Source organism: Notolabrus celidotus, chromosome 11, assembly GCF_009762535.1.
Source record: "Notolabrus celidotus isolate fNotCel1 chromosome 11, fNotCel1.pri, whole genome shotgun sequence".
NCBI lineage: Eukaryota > Metazoa > Chordata > Actinopteri > Labriformes > Labridae > Notolabrus > Notolabrus celidotus.
Genome location: NC_048282.1, coordinates 30,093,363 through 30,120,588, shown reverse-complemented (window position 1 = coordinate 30,120,588; position 27,226 = coordinate 30,093,363). Strand labels below are relative to the sequence as shown.

Here is a 27,226-nt window from a genome sequence, read left to right as displayed (position 1 = left end):
ACAAACACAAACACACACACACACACACACACACACACACACACACACACACACACACACACACACACACACACACACACACACACACACACACCTGTCATTCTAATGTTCTGCTGTCTATATTAGTGGTTGAGAAATGGAAGATTTGCACTGAACTGGAGTGTTTTTCGTTCCCCGAAACACTCCTCCCCAACAATCTTTTTTTCACTCTGTGTTTTCCAAGTTGGTCAGAAAGTAGATAGATTTCTTTTTTTAATGAAGCCTCTGTGTTTTTCTTGCTGATAGTGCCACATACCAAGAGGATGTTGATATGAAATTGCATCATGAACATGGAACCAAACAGATAGATTAAAGGTGTTGTTGCATCTTCACACATAAGCTCATTCAGCAACATGTGGCATTCACTGCAACACTACATTAATCAGCATCATCTCAACAATAAAGCTACCACCATATTTGATTTAAATAAGAGAATAAAATAAATAGCTTTTCTAGTTTCTGCGAGAGTTTGATACTTTTCTTTGTCGTTTTGTTTTTTGAAAAAACAAGAGACTTAGAAGATCTCACTTTTTTCTGTTGAAATCGATCACACACACGTGAACTATTTTCTGGCAATATAATAGACAAAACACTTAATAATCATCAATTATTATTTTGTTAGCTCATTTGAAAGCAGTTCATGACATAAGTGTAGAAAAGGATTTGCACAACTACTTCATGGGACAGTTGTGTACGAGAAGAGCAAGATTATTAAACAATTACAAAACTCTGGCACACTGTCCAACTTGCAGAAAATACATTCATTGGCAACTGTTTGGTATGTATGAAGGTCGAGGACTGAAATGTTGACATTAATGTATTTTTTGCAAGTTGGACTGTGTGCAAGAGTTTTCTTTATTTTTTTTTTTATGATTTACAATTTTTTTTTCATCTTTTTACAACATTCATACATTTACAGATATTCAGAAATGCCTAAAACAGAAAACAATTGTGTATCTGCTTCAGTCAGCAAACAGAAAAAATAAAATAATAAAATAGACAAAACTGCAACAAAATTGTGATAATGAAAATAAACAAAAGCACAAATGGATTTTTCTTTTTTAAAAACATGATAATAAAACGTATACTGTGTCCCTGTTAATTGATAAGAAAGATCTGGTAACTCTTCCACTTTAAAAGATAATCATTCCACCTGTTAGTCTGTCTATAGAAAAGTGGTTCATATGAGGCCACCCTACCTAGTTCAAGGAACCACTCAACCAGTTTCCTTTATTTTTAATGACAAACACTTCAGGAACATTGTGCTGCTAGGACAACTTATCACAACCATTGTGAAACAAACAACAACAAATAACACAATCTTATTTTTTCAGTAAATTCATTTTGAAATGTTCCTCTTTCGCATCTTAATCAGAAAAGGCTGGCTCTATCCAGTGTCATTCATCATGTACTCAAAAGTCAAACTGTCTGTGTGTTCTTCTGGCCTGTTTCATTGGATTCTAATTTATCAAAGTCGTGCAACTTTGGAAATAAGGTCACACAATATGATTCACACCCTTTGAAAGCTCAGCAATTTCATCACACTTCTGGGCACTGTATTAACACCGTACTCCATTCTAACAGGAGTCCGAAGTGCATTTGATGGGAAATATTCCACATAAGAATGTCAAGTGACTTTTGTACGGAAGAGGATTAGGGCCACTGAAAAAAAAAAAAAAAAAAAAGGGTCAAAATTTTTTTTTTATTATTATTATTCTGAGAAAAAAGTCAGAATTCTGACTTTAAAGTCAGAATTCTGAGATTAAAGTCAGAACTCTGACTTTTTTCTCAGAATTCTGACTTTATTCTCAGAATTCTGAGATTAAAGTCAGAATTCTGACTTTATTCTCAAAATTCTGACTTTATTCTCAGAATTCTGACTTAAATCTCAGAATTCTGACTTTAAAGTCAGAATTCTTCCTTTTTTCTCATAATAATAATTAAAAAAAAAGTTTTGACCCTTTTTTTTTTTTTTTTTTCAGTGGCCCGTATCCTCTTCCGTACTTTTGTAATTGAAATTAATCACTGAATTTTAACAGCTAATCAACAGCATTTTCAACCACGTTTGAAATTTCTATTATTTTGCATTGCCAAACAGTCGGTCATAAGTACAAAAATCCTGATTGAGTGATACATTTGATTGTTTAAAGGATATGCATAGGGAACATCCACATCACCCCCCACTTGTAGTGATTGAAAGCAAAGGCCAAGGACAGTCACTACAAGTGGGTTGAGGTTTTTTCTTATCAAATAACACTCCAACACATTTATAGTCAGTCTATATTAACAGTGGGGAGCGATTCTAACCCGTGTCTTTATTTGGGAATCGAATGAATGCGATGACATGAAACTCTCACCTACAAAGTTATGTCATCCAAAGCTCTATGTTGATTCCAACAATCCAAAATAGTCCTCTATCGGCTTTTGTGATGCGTTTATTTTGTTTTCCTACTGACATCACTCGGATTAGCTGCACCTGTATGGTAGCTCAAACTAGGGCTGGGCAGTTAACCTCAAAGCGATGTAATCTATTTAGTTAATTCTTTTTTTCTTCTTTTAAATTCTGTAAATAGTTGTGTGTTTCCTTCAACTATTTTGAAATCACAAAGTAAGATTTGCAGTTTCGTTACAAAAAAACATCACAACTTTAATAGCTGATCATGTTTAAGGTAGAAAACTATGACTTGTTTGACACCAAGCGCATATTACTTTTGATTTGCCAACTGAGCCGTCTGGGAGTTTTTTAAAGTGAGATGTTATTTTCCATCACAGCAACCAGAAGGAGGAAGACAATGTGGTGGCTTAACTGCAGTGTGCCAAAAGGGACAGACTAGTACATGCTTTAAATAATGATAATAACAATGCATTCATTTTAGACCTTTGTATCGCAATTATCGCCTTAACCCTGACAGCACAAATTCTAAGCCACTGATTTAGATATATTTGATACTCAGATGAGTTTCTACCAGGAGGGATGTGTATGTGGAAGTGAGTCAAAATAAAATAAATTGCTCATTTTTATAGTAGCGACAGAGCCAAGCCATCAGTGTGGCCCACTGGTGTGTTTTGACAGCAGAGAACAGCAGATAAAAGACAACAGGAGTCGGCTGCATTGATAAAACATGTTAGAAAGACAAAGTCATTGTTGGTTTTATGATGATGGTGTTTGTTGATAATGTAGCAGAAAATGATCAGCGGGCTTATCTTACACTGATAATCTGTCTCATGGTTTCTCTTTTATCCCTTATAAAAAAGATGTCTTGCTGTTTGTTATTTTACATCTACTTGATAACAGTTAAGTAGAGGGGTACCTCAAGGTTCAATGCTCGGTCCTGTAATGTTTTCTAATTGCATGTCTTTTGCACATTTTTCCCTTAATGTCTTAATTACCTTCATATAAATGTATAGTTATATTTAATCCAGTGATACTCTAACTGATCTACTGTTGAGCAATTGATAGAACACAATTTTGCTGCAAGTCATTATTTGATAAAATAAGGTTTGAAGAGGTGCTCTGGGGTTTTTTCTCCCATTTCAGAATCTGTGTTTGTGAAGTGTTTGAGCAAGAGGGCGTAGATTATCTTCCAGGAAGTAATATTGGAAAGTCTTTCTTGCAGGCAATTCCTAAAGAACCTCCTCTTACTCATAACCAAATAGATCCTTTCAACGTTGAGTTTGATTATTAAGTAAAAGTTGCTTCACTAAAGTAAATCTGGTCAGTTCCAGACCAATGACGAAAGTTTAGATCTTGGAAAGATCTTGAAAGACTCCATCCAAAATAGCCAGCTGCGTGTCATCTCTTTTCCTTGAGTTAAACAGATATTAAAAAGTGAGATTTCTCAGTATGGGCTAATTTAACTCTGTGATTTTGTTTGTTCATTTACAGTTCCTCCTCGAAGTGAAAGGGACAGCGGATATCCGGACCATGGGGTTGTGACGGGAAATCAGGCAGCCTCAGCTACGGTAAATGGACCAGAACATGATCTGTCTTGAGGTGCACCCAGATTTCAACATCGTTTTAACTTCTGCAATTTTTGCTGCAGATGACTGTGAAAACGCAAAACTGACGTGCAGAAGTGACTTGCGGTCACTACACAGCAAGTGTCACTGCCCATGTCTTGTGTAACACCAGGCTATCTTGCAAAATGGGAGTTAGGTTCATTATAAGAGAAATACTCGTACATGATGAGTTCATCTCTGTACACTGGAGCTGTGCGTACATTAAATGGATCCCTGATGCAGAGAGATCAACAGATGTTTCCACAGTGAGAAGAGTAAGCTGTGTCATTAGTGAATCAGTGAACACATGACCATGTAAATGAAGCCGAACATCACTTCACTTGTTGCTTGTTTTTTAATTCCGGTAGTCTCATGTTATAAGTACGACGGAATAAGATTTCATTTTAGTTTTGGTTTGAGGAATAAGTTCCTGTGAGTACATTAAAATGTCTCCTAGAAAAAAAAACCAATATATTTAGATATATTTGTATCTCTTTCTCAGAAAATGAATTCAAAAGTGACACCTGCTTCTCTAAAATGTCAAAATATGATCAAATTGTAATTATTTTCAATAGTTTTTCATAATTTATTCCTAAAATAAAGCAGAACAGTAGGTGGAAACAAGTTGTTTATTAATAAGTAGCAACACAACGCTGCAGATATGCAGAATTGTTACACAAAATCCAGTTTTTAAACTGTGGAATGAGCTTTGCACACAAATGCTACCAAAAAATGATTGGATATAAAAATGAATACCAACGCTCAGTGATATTATGCAGGCTGCATTTATGGATTTATATTAAGTGTGATAGAAGTTGCATGTCATTGAAACGTTGTGGCAGGTTGAGGTAGAGAAAACACACCTTAATACACTTTTGGTAACATAAATTAAACACAAAATTTGACAGGCTGATCATATGATGTGTAAAGTAACAAGCAACTACAGCTGTTGATTGATAAGAATAAGAATATCATATATTTTCTGACCAGGGGTAAATAGAGTTAATTGGTTCACTCCTCAAGTTAACTCCAATTCTTTAAATTTTGTTTCATTTCAGCTGTAATTTTACCTCCAGCGTTGAACAAAAGTTTGCTTTTCATCGGTCAGAGATATCAAATGATAAACAGGAAACATTTTCCCAAAACTATAGATGTACAGTCACAAAGCATGATACCTCTCAGTCATCAGGGTCATCTCAGAAGAACTTTATACTAGTCGAGGCAGCTGTGGATCAGTGGTAGGGTCGGTTGTTGCCCAATTGGAAGTCGGCTGTTCAATCCCAGCTCCTGCAGCTACTTGCCGAAGTGTCCTTGGACAAGACACTGAACCCCAAATTGCTCCTGGTGACATGATCAGTGGTGTGTGAGTGTGTATGAATGTGATTAGCTCATACTGTCAGTCTCTTACTACAGCAACCTGTGTCATCAGTGTGTGAATGATGTGTGAATGGGTGAATGTGACATGTAGTCTAAAAGCACTTTGAGTGTTCAGAAATACTAGGAAAGCTTTACTATAAGCACAAGTCCATTTAGCATACAAATATAAAACATACTGAGTCTTTCGAGGTGCAGAAGTTCCCATCAGTATTGAAAGTTCAGCAGCTCATTGCTCTATTCCTCAAATTCTGCTCTGAAAACTTTCCTAGATTACTAGACGCACTGACACACTTTGCCGATGTGGCTAACATCCTGTTTTATTTTGACAACGAAGCATCGAAAACACTGAATATTACAGAAATGAAAACGTCTCCTATGTAAGGCAAAAGGGGAATACTTACTCATCGGGATGACAACCAAAAAACCTTCAATTAAACCCACCATGCATGAAGCGGAGCTGGGGCTACAGCTTTTGAATTGTATATACAGTACAGTGTATTATATGTATTGTATAAAGATCTGTACATTTGAATTTTTACAGATCAATGTAAACAATTTAAACAAGTGATGTTTTTCTTGTACAAGAAAACAAAAAATAAGTAGATAAGTGAATAAATAAGTTAATTCATGAAAATAACAATAATAAATAATAATAAATTAAAATCATAAATAAATAGAGAAGAGAAAAAAGATAATAATGGTGAAAATACCAAGCGGCAACCTCCAGTCTAAAAATATGAGTCCAATGCGGAAGTGTTAAAAACTGCAGTGCATCGAGGATCCGTTTGAGGCTGGCTCCGGATGTACCGGAAACCACATACACACCAATTCAAAAAAGCCGATCTTTACAGCAGAAATAAACATGTTTACAGCATGGTACAAAAGACGAGTGTAGTCTGGATAGCTCATTTCTCGATCAACACACACTGTACGGGGGGTGAATTTTTTTCTATTGCTGCAATTTTCGAAGATATTGAGATTACGAGTCTTCCAATGAGAGGCACAGCTGACTTGATTGACAGGCGGGAACACTGTAGCTGTTGGCGAGGAGGCTCAAAGCCCGCCTCTTTACGTCACAATTGCTCGACAGCAGCAATATGGCTGCCGCTGACGATTGGCCTCAAAACAGCTCTTCAGAAACAGATGGGTGACGCCACGGATACTACGTCCATATTTTATACAGTCTATGGAAAATACAGTAAAATAAATAGTTCAATATTTAAAATAAATAAACAAATACAAAAGGTAAACAATAATAATCATCATAATAACAAAAACAAACAAACTGAAAAACAAGAAGAATAAACACCACGTGTGATAACCTATTAACTGGTATGTATTAATATAAATATGTTAGATAGGAGAAATAAATACATTTTGTTATTACAGGCCTTTAAATCTAATTTAACTTCAATAGATATGCTACGGTTAGCTCAGGTGTTTCAACTCTTAGGTCAGGGGTGTCAAACGTGCGGCCCGCGGGCCAAAACCGGCCCACCAGAGGTTCAAATCCGGCCCGCTGAACGACTTTGCAAAATGAAAAAATGACAGAAAGACATTAACTGCAATTTTTCAATAAAAGTAACTAATACTTCAAATGTGTCCTCTGGGGGTCGATTCATAAAGACTTTGTAGGGCACTATAAGATGATCCACTAACTACTAACACTAGCACTACACCCCTGCATACAACACTGTCCAGCAAGCACACTGTTCATGATGGAGCTGAGGGGTCCAAAATAATCAACTTTACCTTCTTCATTATTATAATCTCTGCTCTTTTGCAGTAAACATTACACTCTGTGTGTCAGATGAATGGGTAACCTGTGTGTTTGGTGTGTTCACAGCAGGTTTCAGGGCTTAAAGAGTTAAATATTCGGCCCACTGTGAAACTCATCATGGGAAAAGAAAGATAGTTCATTAAATGAGAAAATTTTCAGAATGTACTTGTCGTTATTTATAGGTTATTATGTTCTGATTTTACTGGTCCGGCCCACTTCAGATCAACTCTGGCTGTATGTGGCCCCTGAACTGAAATGAGTTTGACACCCCTGTCTTAGGTACATTTTACAGTGAGAGAGTCTGCCGCCTTTTACTCTATCAACAACACAAGACAGCCTGTAAACATGATAAACATGATAAAGTGATGACAGTGCTCCAGACAAATGAGATACCATCAGTGAAAACAGGATGAATGAAGCAGTGTGAATAAGATTCATGAAGCAGAATAAAAAGAGCAGATATCCTGAAATAAACAATTAATCATACAGAGTTAGGATTCTATAACATTGGTGCTGTGTTGTAATGACCTGTTGATCTCACAGTAACTTGTGTTATATGATATAATAGAAGTAATTCAAACAAATGATAGATGGATAAAACTGTGTGAAGCCTGTTATCTCTGATCATGTGACAGCACGTTAAAACGTCTAGAGGGGGAAAAAAATATTTTTGACAAGTTGCTGCAAAGTGGTACACTGTCATGTACAGTGACTGTACACTCACTAAATCACAGATATCAAACAACATAGTAGTACTTATGTGTGGGCTTTGATATGTAGTGATTACTCAACAGGAAGTAGGGCGTGTTGATGATGGTGGCAGCAGTGAAAACATTCACCCGCCCACCTTCTCTCCACGATGTGACAATCCTCACGTTTACAGCATCTTACCTTTCACCTCAATCCCAAAACAGCTGCTATTCGGAAACAAACAAACAAATAATAAGACCACTGGTTGGCATGTGCGTGTTTTGGTCACAGAGTCAGTGTTGCATCAGTGAATTAATCACCCATCGGATGCTGCAGCGGACGTTTCTTCTCCTCAGTTGCCGTGAAGACAAACATAAACGATAAACCTAAAAGAACGCAGTGGTGTCATCTGCGGTTTGACAGGCAGGTCGGGCTTTGTTTACATGTGGACCTTATGTCGTCATCATCTCTTCCGACTGTGTCAAGAGGAAGTATGCGGGTCCTTGAAGCGTACGTAGGGGGAAGCACCAGCTCAAACCTCGAAGCATTTATCTACCATGACCTATATGCATGAACTTAGCCTATAACAGTGGAGGGCCTGCATGTCACTGTGATGTCTAACGGTTTGTCGTCCTCAGCAGCCGGGGGGGGGGGGGGCAGGAACAGGAAGAGGAACTGCTCACGGATGAATGTCACAACACACGTAAAGCAAAGACACCAGACTCTGACAGAGACGCTGCAGTTACATGAAAACAACAACAGTTGTTTATGTAACTAAGAGTTTGCAACAGTTTTGACGTGTTGTAAGAAAAAACTGTGTATCCCAACGGAATACTTGTGTTTAAAGCTCCTGTGATGAGTTTATAGCTGGTTACAAAACAGACTGAAGTTAACACTGATGCCTCTTTAAAAGTAAACAAGGTGATCAGAATAAAGAATGACCGTTTCTACACTCTTCTGTTTGATGCCTGAAACTGCTGCCAGAGGTACGTGTCAGAAGAAGTGATAAACAGCAGGCTCCAGAAACAGACTTTTTTGTGTGTTTTCTTTGGCAAAGATTCTGAATGAGTGATACATTTGAGTGTTGAAAGAGGGCAGGATGAGCTTTTTTCTCAGCTAAGACTCTACACAAGTACAGAACAAAACCTAAGAGATAAGAGGAACCGCTTTGTCCACAGGGGACACCAAAATTGACGCAAAACAAAAGTTCATCACAGGAGCTTTGTCACAGGTAGAGTCACGCTTTCAAAATCCTTCACATGTGCGGATGTGTTGTCAGCAAAATGTACTTAAATGATCAAAAGTCAAAGCTATCTGTGACTAATTTAATAACAAGTTTATTTATAAAGCACCCTTCATAAATGAGTTCAAACAAAACTATTACATCAAGAGCTTGAAAAGTGACTACAAGATTTAAGATATAAGGTCAAAAAGAGGAAGTGTGACGTAAAGATAAAAATTAAAGATAAAAAGATAGAAATTAAAAACTGATCTTAAAACACCTTTAGTGAGGACGGTAAGATAAGAAACGACGATAAGAAACCTTCTCTGTGGCCTTTCAGTGTTATAGGGCGCTGAAGACACCGAACACAGAGCATCCTACCTTCCAGTCCAACACAGTTTCAGCTGGTCTGGACTTAAAGGGATGGTTTGGTTATTTGGAGGTGGGGTTGTACAAGGTAGTTGTCATAGTTAGTGTATCACCTACAGAGGATCCTGCTCAGCTCAGCCTCTTTGTTGGGAAATTGTCCAGAGAACTGGCACGGAAACAACACCATCAACCTCCACAGAGTGGGCCCATTAAAGACCATAGTTGAGCTAATCTTAAGAAGCTCAGATCCAACCACTGACGTCAGTGTAAGCGTATGCTCTATGTAGAATCATTTTTGTGCATTACTTAGCAGTTGCAGTGCATTAGTTTTTGCACTATTCATTGACAACACTTACATGTTCTTCTACCTACACTATACTGAAAGTCAACTTTACTACGGAGTTTGAAATAAGCAACAAATACTAAGCATTATCTATAAACATATCGTGTGGACCATGGGTCATATCAAAATGCAATTTAAAATAAATGAGAGCCGTAAACTTCCTCTGAAGATGCACCTAAACATGGCATTTCTCCAGCTCTCCAGTTAGAGCAGAAGTTTCTCTCTCTGTCTCTTCCTCTCTGTGCTCCGGTTCATAGAGGTGTCCTTGTGTGTCCAGGAGTAGGATTAGATATGTTTTTAGTTCTTCCTACTCCTTTTCTCACATGTAAATTATAATGTTTCAGTGCTTGCTGATGGAATTGATTGATTTTGTGTTTTTGTTATTCCTTCTGTTTCACTTGTATGTTTTTTACTTTTTTTACATGTTTGAAATAAAGACATCAAGTAACAACAATAGTAACAACAATAATAATAATAATAGTAATTATAATAAAATACTTTATTTATATAGCACTTTTCAATACAGGTAACAAAGTGCTTCACAGTGGGCAATAAAAACAAAAAGAAGTGCAAAGCAAAATTAAGTGATAAAAATAGAATGAAATAAAAACTAAAGAAAATTAAAAAAAAACATACAAACTTATAAAACAGACCCTTAGAATCAGAGCTAAAATTAAATAAATTCCAAGAATAGAAGCTTTCCTGTAAAAATGTGTCTTGAGTAAATCCAATCACAAATCAAATCCGCAGCATGTCATGGTCGCTGTCAGAATCACAGCCTGACTGCCCCTGAAGCTGCACACAGGGAGGGCTGTGATGGGAGGGTCCCCCACAGTCTTAATGTCTTCACTAATTGTAAATAAGAAGCTTTATGAGATGATTTCATTATTGATAATGATGCATCATTACCTTAACTGCTTAACGACTGTAAATGACAGAAGCAGTTTGGTGGCTTTCACAGGCCGGTTTCTAAATCCGTGGTCAGGCCCAATGATAAGTCATCAAAAGTCCTTTATTATGTGTGCAGGCTTGGCTTAATGGTTGAGTCATGTGTCCATATAGCAGGCAGGCTCAGGTTCAATTCCAGCCTGCATGTTATCCCCCCTGCTCTCTCCCAGTTTCCTCCTCTGTCCACTGTCCTGTTCTCTTCAAATGAAATGTATAGAACTCCAATATATATATATATATATATATATATATATATATATATATGCAGGGCTCTATCAGTCCATTGCCATGTTCCTTGTGGCCTACTTCATCATCACCATGACTGCTTTCTGTGTGTGCCAGCTCCACCAATGGGGCTCTGGATGCTGGAGGTATTACATGATTAGTAAGTCCAAAAGTTTGGACACACCTCATTCAATCATTTTTATTTATTTTAATTATTTTTGACATTGTAGATTAATACTGAAGACATCAACCTGGGGGGGACACAGCCTTCTAAGTAGCTGTCCCCCACCCTCTGGAACTCACTCCCCTCCCATATCCAAAACTGCTCTGACCCTTCAGCTTTCAAATCTCTTTTAAAAACTCACCTTTTTTTAAGTTAGCTTTAAATTTGTGATTGTACTGTTGTTTTGTTTGATCTGTGTTATTTGTTTTTTTGCTTGTATTGATTTTAACAATTGTACATTGTCTTTGAGTTTTTGAAAAGCGCTATATAAAATAAATGTATTATTATTATTATTATCATTATTATCAAAACTATGAAGTAATATGGTTTTGCCATAATATGGATTACAACAGTAGTCAAATAGGGCTATCCACTGTGTACTAACCCTACCTCTGAACAACACAACTGATGGTCTCAAACACATTAAGAAGGAAGTCATTCTACAAATGAACTCTTGACAAGGCTCATGTTAATTAGAAACCATTCCAAGAGACCACTTCATGAAGCAGACTGAGAGAATACCAAGAGTCTGCAAAGCTGTCATGAAGGAAAAAGGGGTCTACTTTACAGAATCTAAAATATAAAACATATTCTGTTTTTTTGAACACTTTTTTGTTCATTAAATAATTCTATATATGTTCTTTCATAGTTTTGATGTATTTGGTATTAATCTACAGTGTTTACAATAATTCAAATTAATACAAACCCTTGAATGAGAAGGTGTTTCAAAACTTTAAATACTTTTAAATCCTTTATTATTTATCTTTTTGACTGTCTCTCTTTCATTTTGAATGTTGTGTTCATATAAATGTTGGTGGGCATTAAACAGCTGCTCAAACCATCTCCAAGGATTTAAAATGCTTGATGCAGCCCTCAATGAGACACTGCTTGTTATTGAGAGGTCAAAATCCAGAGAAATACAAAGTCATTTGTGAAATGTGCTTCATCATTTAGTTGCATGGAGTTCAAAGTCTGAAGATCTGTAGGTTGAATATGAAACTACCTTAAGCTTCAAGTAAGCATAGACAACTACAAAGACATTTCCTGTTGCTGGTCTTAGTTTGATATTCTCAGAAGAGACATGGAGATCACAATGCGAGGCGCAAGGAAATAGTAAATGTTATTCACAAGCGAATAAATTGCACTACCAAACTAAAGATGAGCCGACCCTTATTACATCATTTTGTTTGAGTTGGGGTCTAAAGCTGCTGGTTAGTGGATTTTGCTACGTATGAGCAGAGCTGGGACGACTATTCCAGTATTCCTATGGCTCCTATGGCAGTACTCTGATTTTGAGAATGCATTGAATTTGATAGTAAGTTTGATAGAAAGCAATTAAGTATCAAAACACAAGTTGACATTTACGTAAAGTAGTTATGGAGCATATCAAATATGTGCTTTAACCACATTACATAATTGAACATTTAGGGAGGGAACAAGTTATATAGAGTAAAACAAGTGTACTCATATGTGCATGTAAGAGCAGGACTCGAGTGGATACTGTGGGATTTTTTTTCAGCCTCATTAACTCCCCCAGCTTTTTTGTGAAGTTTTGAAATGATAAGGGCAAGAAGAAACATGGCACACCTGACAGTGTACTCCCACTTCCTGGTATCAGTCCATCTTTGTACAGTATTGTGCGGTTTGTACGAGGTGAGTCAAATTCTGCAGAGTCACACTTGGAAACATCTGACTCCTCCAGTATTTAGGAATTTCCTGATCCACGCTCAGCTCCTTGCGAAAAAAGGAGACTTACTGTCATAGATCGCTCCACCCACTCGCACAGCTGGCCAGCTATTGGGAAGTTCCAGGTTAATAAGTAAACTCAGGCCACATGCTGAAAGAGTCAGCGGGGCAGGGCTGATAGACTTTTGGGTGGATTGTCAGCATTGTGAATTATTTGGCTGAGTAAGGAGGTCCTGTTGGATGACACACTTTGCACTTTTGAAGTTTGCTGATGGGGCTTTTTACTAAACTCTCATATTCTCATCAAAGAATTTAAATCTCTCCATATAACCAAATACTGTCAACATGTAGCCTGATAGATGTCATTCTTAGATTAAGTGATTAAAAATTCAATTAAAAAATGACAATGATTCTTCATCTTAAACAGTGTGAGTCACCATCAGACGGGCTTCAGTAACAAAAGGATCAACTGTGGCTTTAAGACAACTTCCGGTCACACCTTGTTTGTAGTTTTCCTACAGCAGTTGAGAGCAGCTTGTACAATCATGCCTGTTAGACGTCACTAGAGCGTTTGCAGGGAGTGCTATTACTCACTCTGTTTAAGTTACATTCCTGTACACCGAGTACGAGTGCCGGCCCCTATTTCCCAAACAGGAAGTCCCAGCCAAAAGCTGTTGCCAAATCATGTGTACAACACCAGTGTGGTGGAATTTACAAAAGCAGCTCATGTGTCTCAAGACACGTTCTCTTCCTTCTCGTATTCTTCCCTTGTCTCACACTAAAACAAACCTACAGCTGCTTAGATGAACACTTTAAATGTCTGTTTATTTACATGTTTGTGTATTCATCATGAAGAACTGGTCTTGATTTGGAATGTGATAACATTTGTATGAAAATGACCCCCATTGGCTTGATATATTCAGATTTGACTATAATGAGAGCTATATTTATGACTTGCAGAAACATTGTCCCAGTAACCCTCCAGAGTCCACTTCACTGCTCATACCAATGTAATTGTTGTGCAAAACCAGGTTCAATACAGAAAACAGGAAAGAGTGGGCTGCGAGAAAAGCCATGGCTTCACATTCTCAGAGAGAAGCAGCCAGAGAGCAGAGTTTGACGGTCCAGCAGAGCCACCTTGTGGCGTCTTTAACAGTTAACTCAGCCCCTCTAAAGCAGAGCGCTGATGAGGATGAACTCATGTGAAACATTTTAAAGGAGTGAAGTGAGAACACTGACTGGAAGCCCTCCTGACATCTGTGAAGATAGTATTAAGGCGTTTTTATATGACTTTGTAATCTAAGAGTCTTTCACCAATATGTTCTTTTATAAAAATAACAAAACAATCCAACAGTTGATTTTTTTTATTATTTAAAAAGGAAAACAACAAAAGTAAATTAAAAAAATACATGTTTTTGAGCTCAGCATAAGTATAGAAAAACAGGAGAACCTGGTGCAATGGCTGCACAGGTGCTGAGATTTAATCCCTTGTTAAAGCTGAATTAAAGAAAACAAAAGAAAAACTCAGCACACTGAAACCTGATTTGAAAAAAATATATATATTTATATCTAATAAGAGTTTGTCCCTGCAGAGGACATTTATACATTCTAAAGAAAGGTACAGCTGTCAGACTCACCGTCGAGTCACAAAGGTAAACTGAATGCTAGCAGCTCAGCTAATCTCTTTTAGGACAAACCTGTTGATCACAAATGCAGCATGCTTTAAAAAAAAATCATAGAAAACAATATCTCCAGCTCAGGGCCACGCCATGAAACAACGCATCATTACTTCAGGTTTTATTTTCATCCCTGTGCTGGTGTTTGATTTTTGGTTTGTCTGAAATTCCTGTTCAAACTGAGTTTGGTAGAGTAAAGGGTGACACATTAACAAGTGTTTGTATTGCTGGCGAAAAGAGTTGGGTGTTACTAGAGAGAGGGTGCTACTTTGTGTTCCATTAAGCTGGCTTTCCTGTGTGTGTGTAACTCTCATGACCGAACACATTTTACAATACATTACATTACAATGCATTCAGGTCATGTTTTACACTTTTTGGCATCAAAAACCTTCACATACGTTTATCCATTGTGTCAAAAAAAGAGAAACAAAGCCAGGTGTTGTGTTTTAAAAAGTCTGCAGATCACTCCAGAGTTGATTTTGAGAATGGGAGGTGATCTGTGAAGGAGACACGCCACCCTGTCTGTCTCTGCACCTATTTGTTTTTAGAAAGACTTTTCTGCTCCACGGTTTCAGGCGGGAGCTCAAACACACAGGGATCAGTTATCCTGGTCTTCATCTCACATTTGATGAACTGTAAAAGGTTATATTTATATTCCCATAGAGTAAATTTAACTTAACCTTCATCAGAGAGCTCCACTGCATACCACTCACACATACACAAACACACAAATCACACACATACTGTATTGTATTGTATGTACTCAACTAGCATGCCTCCTGCAGCCCTACATAGACCACAAGTGAGGACAGAATAATTAACTCCATGTGTCTCTCGTCCTGTGGGCTCAGGCTCACTACCCACATAACTCATCCTGCTTCAGGGTTTTCATATTGATTCATTTTTTGGAGAGAAACAAACCATTTTTCAAAAGTGTCTCCCTTACTGGCATATTTTCAAACTGGCTGGTTGAAAAATCTGGCTTCTTCATTTTCTGGTTGTGTTGGCAGAGGAAAGTGAAATCCCAACGGACGCCTTAGTAAAGGCTGAAATGGAAGAACACATTTAGTAAATAAGAGAGGGGATAAAAAGCATTTTAAAAGAGCTGACGGACTCTTTCTCATGGTTCAATGGGTAAAACAAACCTCTCCCCCTACAGACTGCCATACATCCTCTCTGTTGATACATACTCTCTGTTGATTCATACTCTCTGTTGATTCATACTCTCTGTTGAGTCTGTTTTTAGGTCAGCACACGTATTTGGGATGTGACACCTGAAAAAAAACAAGGCCCTGAGCGTCCAAGATGACTTCTTGAAAAACAGTTAAAGTGGGTAATCGGCAGATATCTAACTCCGACCAGACGACCCCTTGCACTGCTTTTTGTAAAACAAACAAGTGAAGCTGAAAAGTCCAAATGATTCTCCCACTCGCACAAGTCAAAGCAGGCCGATTGATCAACCTAGTCCACTTTGCGACATCAGTGGAGAGACAGTGAGAAAGGAGAACGAGTCAGAGGGACAGACATCAGTGGAAATAGGCTCGATAACAGACGTAAGCGCTGAGAGCCAGCGCCGTGCACAGGCACACGTTGGTTAGTAGAGGGGACCAGGTATCCGGCACAGGAGGTCTTTCCCTTGGCTGCTCTGCTGCCTCGGGCTCCTCCTGATCCTCAGACTTGAGCTGCTGCTGGGGTTTGGTCGTAGCTTTTGAGGTTTGATCTTGGGTTCCCACTTGACCGTCGAGCTGGCTTGCATCGTCAGGAGGAGGGTGGGGCGTAGTAATGTTCCTCTTTCGCAGGTCTTTCTCTTGTGACGACCTGATAGAGACAGAGCGAGGCCTTAATGTCACCATGAGGAATCACAGTTTAGGAGGATGGACTGAAAAATACACAGATCACTTTCAGAAAATGAAGCCTGCTCATAATGTGTTTTTACCTTTGAACAGAATTCAAACAGGCCGGCTCCTGGCCAAAGAATAGTCGTTAATAAATATTTACATCATTCAGCTGCCAAGCGCAAGAACGCAGAGAGCTAACAGAAGCTAACAGACTACACCAATGTAGGTTACTGATATGTGGTTCAGTAAGTTTTGTGGGGTATGACTGACACATCTGACACGTGATGCTCAATATTATGAACAATGAGTTCTTCAATTTGCATTTCACTGAAATAACACCACAAACCTTAAGATTGCGAAACACACTGTTAGCCTTATTTGACGTTTTGCTCTCCCTCTTAGCTGCATGAAGACTATAAACTACGGATGTTCCAAAGAAATGAGTTTTCTAGTGGTAAACAGAAATTTTAATTATGACTAACAGACTAGTCCAAAGGTAAGAACACAGTCACGAAAAACAATGCATGTGCTATTCCAAAGCTTGATCCGTAAGGCAACTGGACTGGTAGAAATTCTTGAAGACGTTTCACCTATCCTCCGACAGGCTTCTTCAGTTCTGACCAGACTGGGGAAGAGCTAGAAAACATAAGCTTCTAACAGTCGTGAGTGTGTCCAGGTAGTCCCACAGGATTTTCTAGCTCTTCCCCAGTCTGGTCAGAACTGAAGAAGCCTTTCGGAGGATAGGTGAAACGTCTTCAAGAATTTCTACCAGTCCAGTTGCCTTACGGATCAAGCTTTGGATTACCATGACCGGGATGACTGAGAACCTTCACAGACAATGCATGTGCTAGTTTTTCATGCTTTTGGTCGAATGGTTACAAGCATGTTAGTCTTGACAAAGCCTACTTACAACGTTATCTCCATACACCAGATCAAGATACTGCAAAATGCACTACGCTACGAGATACCTTGTGTTATCTGTGTTTGTTTACATACGGGTACTAAAGGATTGTTTGTAGCATTATGGCAGTGGCCACTAACATACAGCTAACATACAATAACAATATTAATTATTTAACGAGCTAGTAATTCTGGTGCTGACTAGAAACGGTGACAACGTTTAACGTTAAGTCGACTAAACAAACACACCCCTGCTGTCAACACTGAAACACGTAACTCCCTTCATAAGATTTCACAAATAAACAACAGTTCTTTCAAGACCATGGACTGTATAGAAAATGGACGTAGTATCCGTGACGTCACCCATCTGTTTCTGAAACGCTGTTTTAAAGCTGATCGGCGGGGGGGGCCATATTGGAAAAGCGGAACTCAAACTTACTTCATCTGAGCTAGTGTGAGGTAAGGAGGCGGACCTTTAACCTTTTGCTAACAGCTACAGGGTGACCACCTGTCAGTCATGTCAGCCATGTCCTTAAATGGGCAAAACTCGTAATCTTCTGCGTTATTAAAAAATTCACCCCCCCCGTACAGTGTGTGCCGATAGAGAAATTAGCAACTCAGACTTAAAACGTTTTTTGAACCAGGCTGTAAACATGTTTATTATTTCTGCAAAGATCGTCTTTTTTGAATTGGTGTGTTTGTGGATTCCGATGTTTCTGCAGCCAGCCTCAAGCGGACGCTCAAAGAAATGCAGTTTTTAGCACTTCCGCATGGGCTTCATATTTTAGGACCGGAGGTTGCCGCTTGGTCAAGACTTACTGAGACGATAATAGATATGGAGGTCCAGCTCCTGAAGCTACAGTGACTTCCAGTGTGAATCAGACATCACTCCAGATGTTTCCTAATAACTGTTTTAATAGTTACTGAAATCTCTTCTCACCAGTATGTCAAAGTTGAAATGGTGCAATATATTTATCCTAAACAGAAAGTTTAAAACTGGATGGGCAGTTGATTGCACAACACCTCAAACAGACAGACTCAGTACCTTGATAACGAAGTGATTTCCACCCTTAAGGCTGATTTATACTTCTGCGTCTCCCCTACGCAGCAGGGGCTGACGCAGACATGAGCACCACATACTTGTGCGTCGATGTGTCCGTGTCGCGCAGCAATTCTCCGCCGAAACGCCTGAGGGCAGTGTGGTCTCTCTGATAGCCGGCCGTCTGCTTCCGGTCCCGCTACGATCTCTGTTTACTTTTCCACAGAGTTTCAGAGCATGTTATGTTAATCTACAGATGATACATGTTGCTGTTTATCATACAGACATGATTACATGAAGAATAGAGAGGAGGAGATGAAATTCACGGCCGATGTGCGGCCGATGTCCGGGATCCCGGAAGTGTTGTAAATGCGGGAAACACAAAGCCGCCAAGCGGACCAATCACAGAGCTTGCGGTCCGCGTCGGCTCTACGGGGAGTTACATTTTGGAGGAGGTGCACGTCAGCTACGTGCGTAGGCCTCGGCATAGGTACGGGAGCTACGCGGACCCCCGGCGTAGGGTACGCCGTTGATTCAACGCAGAAGTATAAATCAGCCTTAAGACCTACACACAACGTCCACATATCTGAGCAGCATAAAACAGAAATCATCACCATGGTAGATAACAGATTAATGAACCAATTGTTTTAACGCCTGAATATTAACAGAAAAGGCATTGCAGTGTTGTCACTTGATATTTAGCTGATGTCAGTTGAATGTCAGATCTGCTGCCTGTGCTTTAAATTGGTTTCCATGTCCAGGCGATGTAACATGCGGTATGCCGACTCAGCAGAATGTCGTTCTGTTCTCAGGAAAACATACTTTGAACTAACGAGTTTACACTGAAGCAAGTTCTCAAAAGCAATATGATTACATGATTACCCCAGACTGCGGATGTCCATCTGCTGGATGATCTCATCATTTGGGGGGAAAAAGGATGGCTCAACCTTCCCGTTGAGAGGGTCTCTGGGAGGAGGAAGAGGAGGAGGAGGGGTGAACTCTGGAGGATCGTCTTCCTCGTTCGAGAGCTCTTTCCATGACTCCTTAAAAAAAAATAAACAAAATCCTTTTGAGTGTTTGCAAACACGTTATATCAAATAAAACAACCTGGTAGATACGCAAATTTGTACCCAGAGCTAATATATTTTTGTTCTTAATATAACAAGAGGGAACACCAGGTGAGCAGAGGAAGGACTGACCTGAAGCGATGTATCTCCTTTGATGTACTTGGCACCTTCAATGACAGCGAGGTAGGAGAAGCGAAGCTGATCTGCAGTCTGAATCAAACCCATTCGATGGCGTCGCATCTCCAGCAGGACATCACGGATACGCACCGAAGACTGATCCTTACGCATGGACATCTACAAGAAATATGAAAGACACGTTTTAGCTGTCTCAGCACCACAGTCTGGTACTTCACTCCCCCTCATGATGAACTCTCTGGGACAATGATGTCTACAAACCAGTAAGAGGCAGGTATCCACAAGACAGAAAGTCCCAGAACGTCCGATGCCAGCGCTGCAGTGGACCACCACTGGTCCCTGATCTGAGTTTAGACACCCTGACTCTCGCACCTTGAACAGGAAGTTAAGAAAGGAGGCAGGAGACTCTGGTACCCCAAAGTCAGGCCAGGTGGTGTAGTGAAAATGTAAAATCTCACGAGTCTCTTGAGTCTGTGAAGGAAGATCAGAGGAAATATCATCTTAAACAAATTCTACTTTTACAAACAGAGATTAAAAAAAAGAAGCTCTTGAGAAGAAGACTTACACAAAGGTTCTCTAGCTCCAGCTGCCGGACTGTGTAGTAAGATTTGATGTCTTCTGAGACAAGAGTGAGCTTGAAATTGGTATCTTCAAAGATAGCATCTCTCTCTTCTCTGTGTGGCCAATACTGCGCACATTTAATCTTCAGTCAGATGAAGAGAACAGAAAAAGAAAGCAGTGTTACTAAAGAAGCAACAACAGCTTCCAACATAGTAACAACACTGAAGAGGTACACTGTACAGAGAGCAGAGCACTGCTTACAGATCCTTTCTCAATGACTCTGTTCAGCATCACCACACCACGAGTCCTCTGCTCCCACACCATCTCCCAGAAGTGACCACATGTATTTGGAAGGGGACCCTGAAAAAGAATAAACAGTGGGTCTATTTTTAGTCTCACTCAATAAAAACTGCATTCCTTGACATATTTCCATAAGACATTTGATCTGTTAGTCGTAAAGAGATGCTTTGGAAGAGCCATGTGTATTGAATGTCTTCTTCATTTTCAAAATATTAGTTTTCTTTTATTTACACACGTCCCTCTCTGTGCTGTGCAGCCCGAAAAAACAGAGATATGAGATAAGAACAGCCAATGAAAATATTGATGTGCTCCTCTGGGTCAGTTACAAGCTTCATGTGAAGCAGTGAGCGATCTGTGGTCTCTCTTTTTTTTGGTCTCATGTTTTGCCTCTCAGGTTTTTGCAGAAGTTGCAACGAGGACAAAACTTACAGAAACAAATGTATGCATGTTTTGGATGTTAAAAAATCTTTACATTTAATAGTTAACTTATTACTTCATCTCACTCTTAACATATGCAATATGTTTTTCTACCCGTCCTCTTAGTTCTGTTTGTTGTTTTTAACCTATGGTACTAGTTTGTGCACATTTCTCACTGTATGACTGGTTTTGAAAATATAAGTTAATTTACTTATGTAGTTCTTGTGCATACTTCTCTTAAGATATGCTAATTTACTTTTTTAATTGCTAATAATGTTTTTGATTTTACTATTTGATATGCTCTTGTTTACTTTATACTGTTTTGCATGTCTACTTTGCTGCTGTAACACTTTAAATGTCCCCGTTGTTGGACACATTATCAAGTAGCTCATTCATTTACTTGATGGAAATGTTGACTTCATTCATTATTATCTGTTTATTCACCACAACCCACAGAAGGAGTTATTATCGTTGACTAATAGTAAATCATCATATTTTATAGGCCATTCATTTATTGTTTACACACAGTTAGCAGTCTATAAGGCACACCTAGTTAAAATAAATGCAGTCTAATTCAACAGTCCTGCTATAAACCCTAAATCAATAAATGTCATGATATTTCATTTCTGTGTCAACTGTTTTAAAGGACTTGATTCAATATCCGAATCTTTTTTCTGAGGAAACTCTGTTGAATTATATTCTATTAGCTTTTACTTCATTCATCTACATCTGACTCTTCTGTCAAATCTTACCATGTACAGTTGTGCTCATAAGTTTACATACCCTGGCAGAATTTGTGGTTCTTTTGGCTGGTTCCATTTTTCAGAGAATAAGAATGATAAGAGAAAAAACTTTTTTTTCACTCATGGTTAGTGGTTGGGTGAAGCAATTTTTTTATCTAACAACTGTGTTTACTCTTTTTATATCATAAAGACAACAGAAACTACCCAAGAAACCATAAATTCTGCCAGGGTATGTAAACTTATGAGCACAACTGTATATTTTATAACTAAAGAGGCACCTTCACCTCTTTCCCACAGAACAAATATGACTCAACCTCACAGAAATAACAGGTTAGAGTATTTGTTTGACCGCCTCATGCTTCTCCAACCTTACCTGAGTGAGAATATAGTTCCTCTGCGCCTCCTCTGCTGTGATCAGGCTGGCATTGATGTAGTTGTTTGTACCCAGCTGCAGACATATTCTGCTGTGGTCAACTGAGGGGAAGAGTAAAAAAAAAAAAGCATGTATGTGTTGTTAAAACGTCATAACACTTGGCTACTAATAATGTCATTAGAGGAATACAGCAGCTATGAACAAATGAAGAGTGTGTTTGTGAAGAGAGCACAGGTGTGAACTTTTTTTGTTTCTGAGAAGGACTCTTTTTCTTGGAAGTTTATTTCAGATGATAAGTTGACAGCATGAGTAAGTTCCGGGTTACTGATTTTCACTTCTTGTTAAAAGTGACAGAGCCATGCATGATAGCATTTACAGTCACTGTTTGAGCTCTCTGGTCTGCAAAATTTGCATAGTTTCAACAGTGTGTAAGAGAGGAAACCACACAACCAGCTGTGTTGGATCGCTACTTTACGGACACAGATCTTTCAAGCACAAAATGTGCAGAGGGGAGATTAACTCGTGCAACATTTCTAACATCACAAAGAAAAGTCTAGTGACTATGATCTGATTTCACAGAGCAACTCAAACACCTGCAGTGTTTTATTGTCTTCTTGTATCATCAGATTAAGAGCGTTAGGATAAATTATTATTATTAATGTCACTTATAACAGGAATATAAAAGATACTTAAGAAGCCCTCAATGAGAGACTGTTGGTACTAAAGGGCTGCTGTAGAATATGATGATAATGCTGCAAGCTTCACCTGCATGTATTATGAACATCAGTATGAAATGCTCTGCCTTAAGTGTCCATCATAATATGGATTCAAATAAACATCTGAATGATTGCTTCAGAAGTCAACATCATGAACATTTCTTTGACATAATCACCTATGGAAGACTTAGTTTAGCTAGATGCTCATGTAACTACAAAGCTGGCTGATATTTGAACACAATGGGGCTTTCAGGAATAAGGTATTATCTCTATTAAATATTATACATGTTCCCACGCACTCGGGCAAACAAAAAAGAAACTTACATGGGCTGACATCTCTGTAGCGATTTCTATTCTTGTTTTCTGGTGATTTGGCAACCTTGCAAGGTAGATCGCATGACTGCTGGCGAATATCCTGTGAAATAATAAGCAAATACATCAAATGTGATACATTTACATGACATTTACAGTCCAATGCAACATAGATGTTATAGGTTTGTTCTCAGTGGCTCTCTATATATGAGTTCCTAATAATGCACGAATGTGGAACAACTCATCGTTCTCTTTCTGTGGGTATGTTATGACAAAATGCTAAAAAAAAAAAAGTCCAACTCATGTGGGTGTGTGTGCAAGAAGCAATGATAGGAAAGCTGAATGAATTGTCACAAGGTTATAATAACAGCTGATTCATTCTGGGCTGAGTGTGCAGGATACTGTGGGAAATCAATCTAAACTCATATATGTCAGCTCAACTGAACTCAACTTTATTTACATAGCACCTTTCATACATTAAAACATGCAGCCCAAAGCGCTTCACAGAATAACAGAGAGACAGAAAACAGCAATAGTAAAAGTATAAAAAGGCATGATTATAAATAATACTTTAAAATAAAATAAAATCAATACTGTAAAATTAATAAAATAAGTAATATTGGAAAGAAAAGTTTAAAAATGAGGTAGCATTAACAAGATTAGAAGAAAACAAGAAATAAATAGATAATTAAATAAGATAAATATATTTTAAAGCAATGATTCAAATAATAATGATAACACAAATAATAAAAATAATAATGCAGTCCAGGGCTAAAACTAAATTGCTCCAAATTAAAAGCTAGATTAAAAAGGTAAGTCTTAAGTTTACATCAAGGTTCTGCAGTGATCTTTCTCTTAGTATTTACTGGTATAAAAGCATGATTATAATAAAATAAAATCAATATGGTAAAATTAATAAAATAAGTAATAGTGGAAAGAAAAGTTTAAAATTAGATAGCGTTAATAAGATCAGATTTACACATGAAATAACTAGATAAATAAATAAGATTAATAAATGTTGAAGCAATGATTCAGATAGTAATAATAATAAAAATAATAATAATGCAGTCCAGGGCTAAAAATAAATTACTCCAAATGAAAAGCTAGATTAAAAAGGTAAGTCTTAAGTTTACATCAAGGTTCTGCAGTGATCTTTTTGTATTTACTGTTATAGTAATGTCCCAGTTCAGTGATTGATGTTTAGTTGAGTAAGACCCAGAGAAACGCATCAATCGCCGGATTTGGTCAGAGAGCAAGCGGAACAGGGACTACACAAGGGTAATAACTATACAGGGTGGAACGGGGCTGCAGTACACCCACACACTGTCATAGTTATCTTATATACCTATAACAGACAGCTTTAGTCCCATTTCCACCTTGATTTTACCTGATAAACGGCGCTCCAACTCCCGTTTTCATCGATTTCTCGAAACTCGGCTTCCATCGCCGACAGTCCTTTATCTTCTGTTTTCTCCTCTCGATGTGGGAAACCAAAGCCACCCAGCCAACACTCAGTCCTCTGATAGTGTCCCGACCACAGTTCCTCCTGTGCTGTTCTGTTATTCTGAGCAGGGCAGCATAGATCTCAGCCCGCGGTCCTCTCTCCCGGCTCGGCCTGCTGTTAGCGGAAACACGCCGCTGGCTCCTCCTACACGGTGAGGCTGTCGTGCTCCTGAGGCTGAAACACAGCAGACAATGTTTCTACTGGTGAATAATATTCTGCTCTTAAACACTGGATTTAAAAAAGACTCCTGGATGTTCTTGTTGAGTCAGGATCTGTCTGTGATAGAAAGAGAGAGTCACTTTACCTTTCCTACAGCAGCTGTGGAGACGGACCAGCGAGAGCGCGCGGAAGGCATCTTGATTCTGGAACGCTACGCGCATGCCCGGGACTGGAAGCGTGCACGCACCACGTACGTACGTAAACCTGACGTAAACTCAAATCTGTCTTTTGACGTCTATAATAACTAAATAATGTCAGAATTCTGACTTTAATCTCTATGGCAGAGGACAAGGGCCACTGAAGAAAATAAATAAATAATTAAGGTCAACATTTTTTTAATTTTTATTATTGTTATGAGAAAGTCAGAAATCTGATTAAAAAAGTTAGAATTCTGATTTCTCATTATTCTGATACAAAAGTTAGGATTATGAGATTAAATTCTGAGAAAAAAGTCTTGATTGTTTTGATTAAAGTCAGAATTCTGTGAAGAAAGTAAGAATTCTAAGATTAAAGTCAGAATTCTAAAAAGTCAGAATTCTGAGATTAAGTCAGAATTCTAAAAAGTCAGAATTCTAAAAAGTCAGAATTCTGAGATTAAAGTCAGAATTCTGAGATTAAAGTCAGAATTCTGAGAAAAGGGTAAGTATTCTGAGATTAAACTCAGACTTCTCACTTTTTTCCCAGAATAATAATAATAAAAAAAAATTAACCTTAATTTTTTCTTTGAATGGCCCTAATCCTTTTCCGTAAATCTCAGAATAATAAAACAAATAATTGCACTTCTAATTGTTGTTTTTTAACATTGGCCCTAGTCCTCTTCCGTAGATAAAGTCATCAGTTCCTCATTAAATTTTTAACGTCCTCTTATACTGAAAATCTCTTTTATTGTGGTTTTAATGCTTTTATTTATTTATCCTTTTTTTTAATTTAATTTTATTTTATTTATTTATCCTTGAAAAACCTCTCAACAATGATTTACTGGTCTATTGTTCCACCACTTCGTTCTGTTTAATTGACATGTATTCCTTTTAAACTCTTGTATTGCATTTTGTTTTGCATTGTTAAAGTTCCTCCTCCCTGTCGTTCAAAATGTTTGCTATGTTATTTGAACCATGCTATATTTGTCAAAGCACTTCATAAACATTTTTTTTTAAATGTGATATATAAATAAAAGTTATTATTATTATTACTATTATTATTATTATTATTAGTAGTAGTAGTAGTAGTAGTAGTAGTAGTAGTAGTAGTAGTATTATAGGTGAAATGAGCGAGTGGCTACCTGCAAAACCTATTACACATTTTGTAGACTATCAAACTATGTTTGATGCTTTTAGCAAGAATTCTATTTTATTTTTTGCTAAAATTATCTCATTGAGTTTATTGAAATTAAATTAAACTGTATTCTTATAGGGTTGTGGCATTTAAAAATATGTTCCAGTTGAATTCCTTTCAAAGCTAAAGGTCACCCACATTATATCACATTTCCCTTTTTTGTTCACTTCAGCCATGATGTCAATTTGTTATTGAATATTGGTGATAATAAAGTTTTTTTAAAGCAGAAAAAATAGTTACGTACGCTCACGCACTGGACTGTTTACGTCCAATCTGTGAAGTCTGCTGCTGTTTAGTCAACGAATACATATTAGGTCGTAAAACTCATGTCGGAGAGGATGATATGAAATCATTTGTTACATTTAGGACACATTAGCCTCCCGGGAGGTCGTGCAGATTGTAAATACTTGGAGTTCATGATGGATTAGCTGGCTCAGGGGCTTTTCTTCAGGCAGTGTGACTGACAACAAGAACTGGGACAAGGGACTTTGTGGCTCCTAACGTTAGCTAGCAACGCAACTTAGCTTTGAATCAGCCTTACCGCAGAGACAGGTATTATGTAAATTCTTGACAAGTTCTTCTGTGTGTGTCGCTTCATGTGTTGTCTTCCTCTGGCCTCCAGCTCACCTTTATACTGCTGTGTTTTCCTAGTTGTTGTTGTCTGGCGTTGGCGTTAGCCCTCAGCTGTCGTTGGCTGCTGCTTTGCTAATGTGTAGCTATAGTTATTGCCTCCCAGTGGTGGAAAAAGTATTCCAATCTTTTAACGGTAAGTTGCATTAGTGATACCTCAATGCAAAATTACTCATCAAAAGTAAATGTGCTGCATTCAGAATTGACTGAAGTAACACTAAAGCATATTGGAACATAGTTTTGATTCAAATATTACTGTTGAAATGGCCCTTTGGTTCTATATATGATTACATGTTGTGCATCTCATCTGTACGGTGGCCCTGAAGGACAAAACAGATTTACAAAAGATGAAACACTTTAACAAAGTTTGAGACAAATTGGCATTTTGGAAAACCAAAATAACATCAGCAAAACACTTTTACCAAGGCCAAATCAAATTTACATGCAAGGAAACAAATGTACAAAAGATGAGACACTTACAAAGTTAGAGACAATATTACAAACAACGGAACACTTTTACCATTTCTGAAAGGGAAAGGGAATGTACCAGATACCAGAAGTGA

The 27,226-nt window shown here is 38.1% G+C and overlaps 2 protein-coding genes across 5 annotated transcripts in view; one reads left to right on the top strand and one right to left on the bottom strand.

Annotated features, from left to right (window-relative positions):
- Positions 1–27,226, top strand: part of klhl12 (kelch-like family member 12) — a 44,000-nt gene that overhangs the window by 7,055 nt on the left and 9,719 nt on the right. Inside the window, exons 3-4 of one of the 3 annotated variants that reach the window (XM_034696507.1) lie at positions 3,926–4,002; positions 24,801–24,895. Coding sequence is in view for 1 of the 3 variants with exons in the window: in XM_034696506.1 (XP_034552397.1) it covers positions 26,742–26,799 (58 nt within the window). In the remaining 2 variants the exon portion in view is untranslated. Of the gene's footprint in view, positions 1–3,925; positions 4,003–24,800; positions 24,896–26,276; positions 26,586–26,684; positions 26,800–27,226 lie in introns of those variants that run through there. The other 2 variants (XM_034696506.1, XM_034696508.1) reach the window with 2 other exon arrangements.
- On the bottom strand, positions 14,251–26,917 carry ptpn1 (protein tyrosine phosphatase non-receptor type 1). Of its 2 annotated transcripts, none has more exons than XM_034696515.1 (10): positions 26,661–26,917; positions 24,366–24,656; positions 22,991–23,081; positions 21,951–22,051; positions 20,379–20,477; positions 20,122–20,259; positions 19,818–20,027; positions 19,554–19,715; positions 19,237–19,397; positions 14,251–16,395 (listed from the first exon to the last, which is right to left on the bottom strand). In XM_034696515.1, exons 2-10 carry the CDS (start codon positions 24,420–24,422, stop codon positions 16,104–16,106), a joined length of 1,311 nt encoding a protein of 436 aa, XP_034552406.1. In that variant the 5' UTR covers positions 24,423–24,656; positions 26,661–26,917; the 3' UTR covers positions 14,251–16,103. The 2 variants fall into 2 exon arrangements, with proteins under 2 accessions (XP_034552406.1, XP_034552405.1); XM_034696514.1 differs by lacking the exon at positions 26,661–26,917 and adding an exon at positions 24,787–24,891.

Coding starts and splice junctions, on each gene's coding strand:
- ptpn1 (XM_034696515.1), bottom strand. CDS start 24,422: ATGGAAGCCGAGTTTCGAGAAATCGATGAAAACGGGAGTTGGAGCGCC. Junction 20,028..20,121: donor TGGAGCTAGAGAACCTTTGT/GTAAGTCTTCTT, acceptor CTTCCTTCACAG/ACTCAAGAGACTCGTGAGAT. Junction 16,396..19,236: donor ATGGACATCCGCAGTCTGGG/GTAATCATGTAA, acceptor TGTCTCTATCAG/GTCGTCACAAGAGAAAGACC.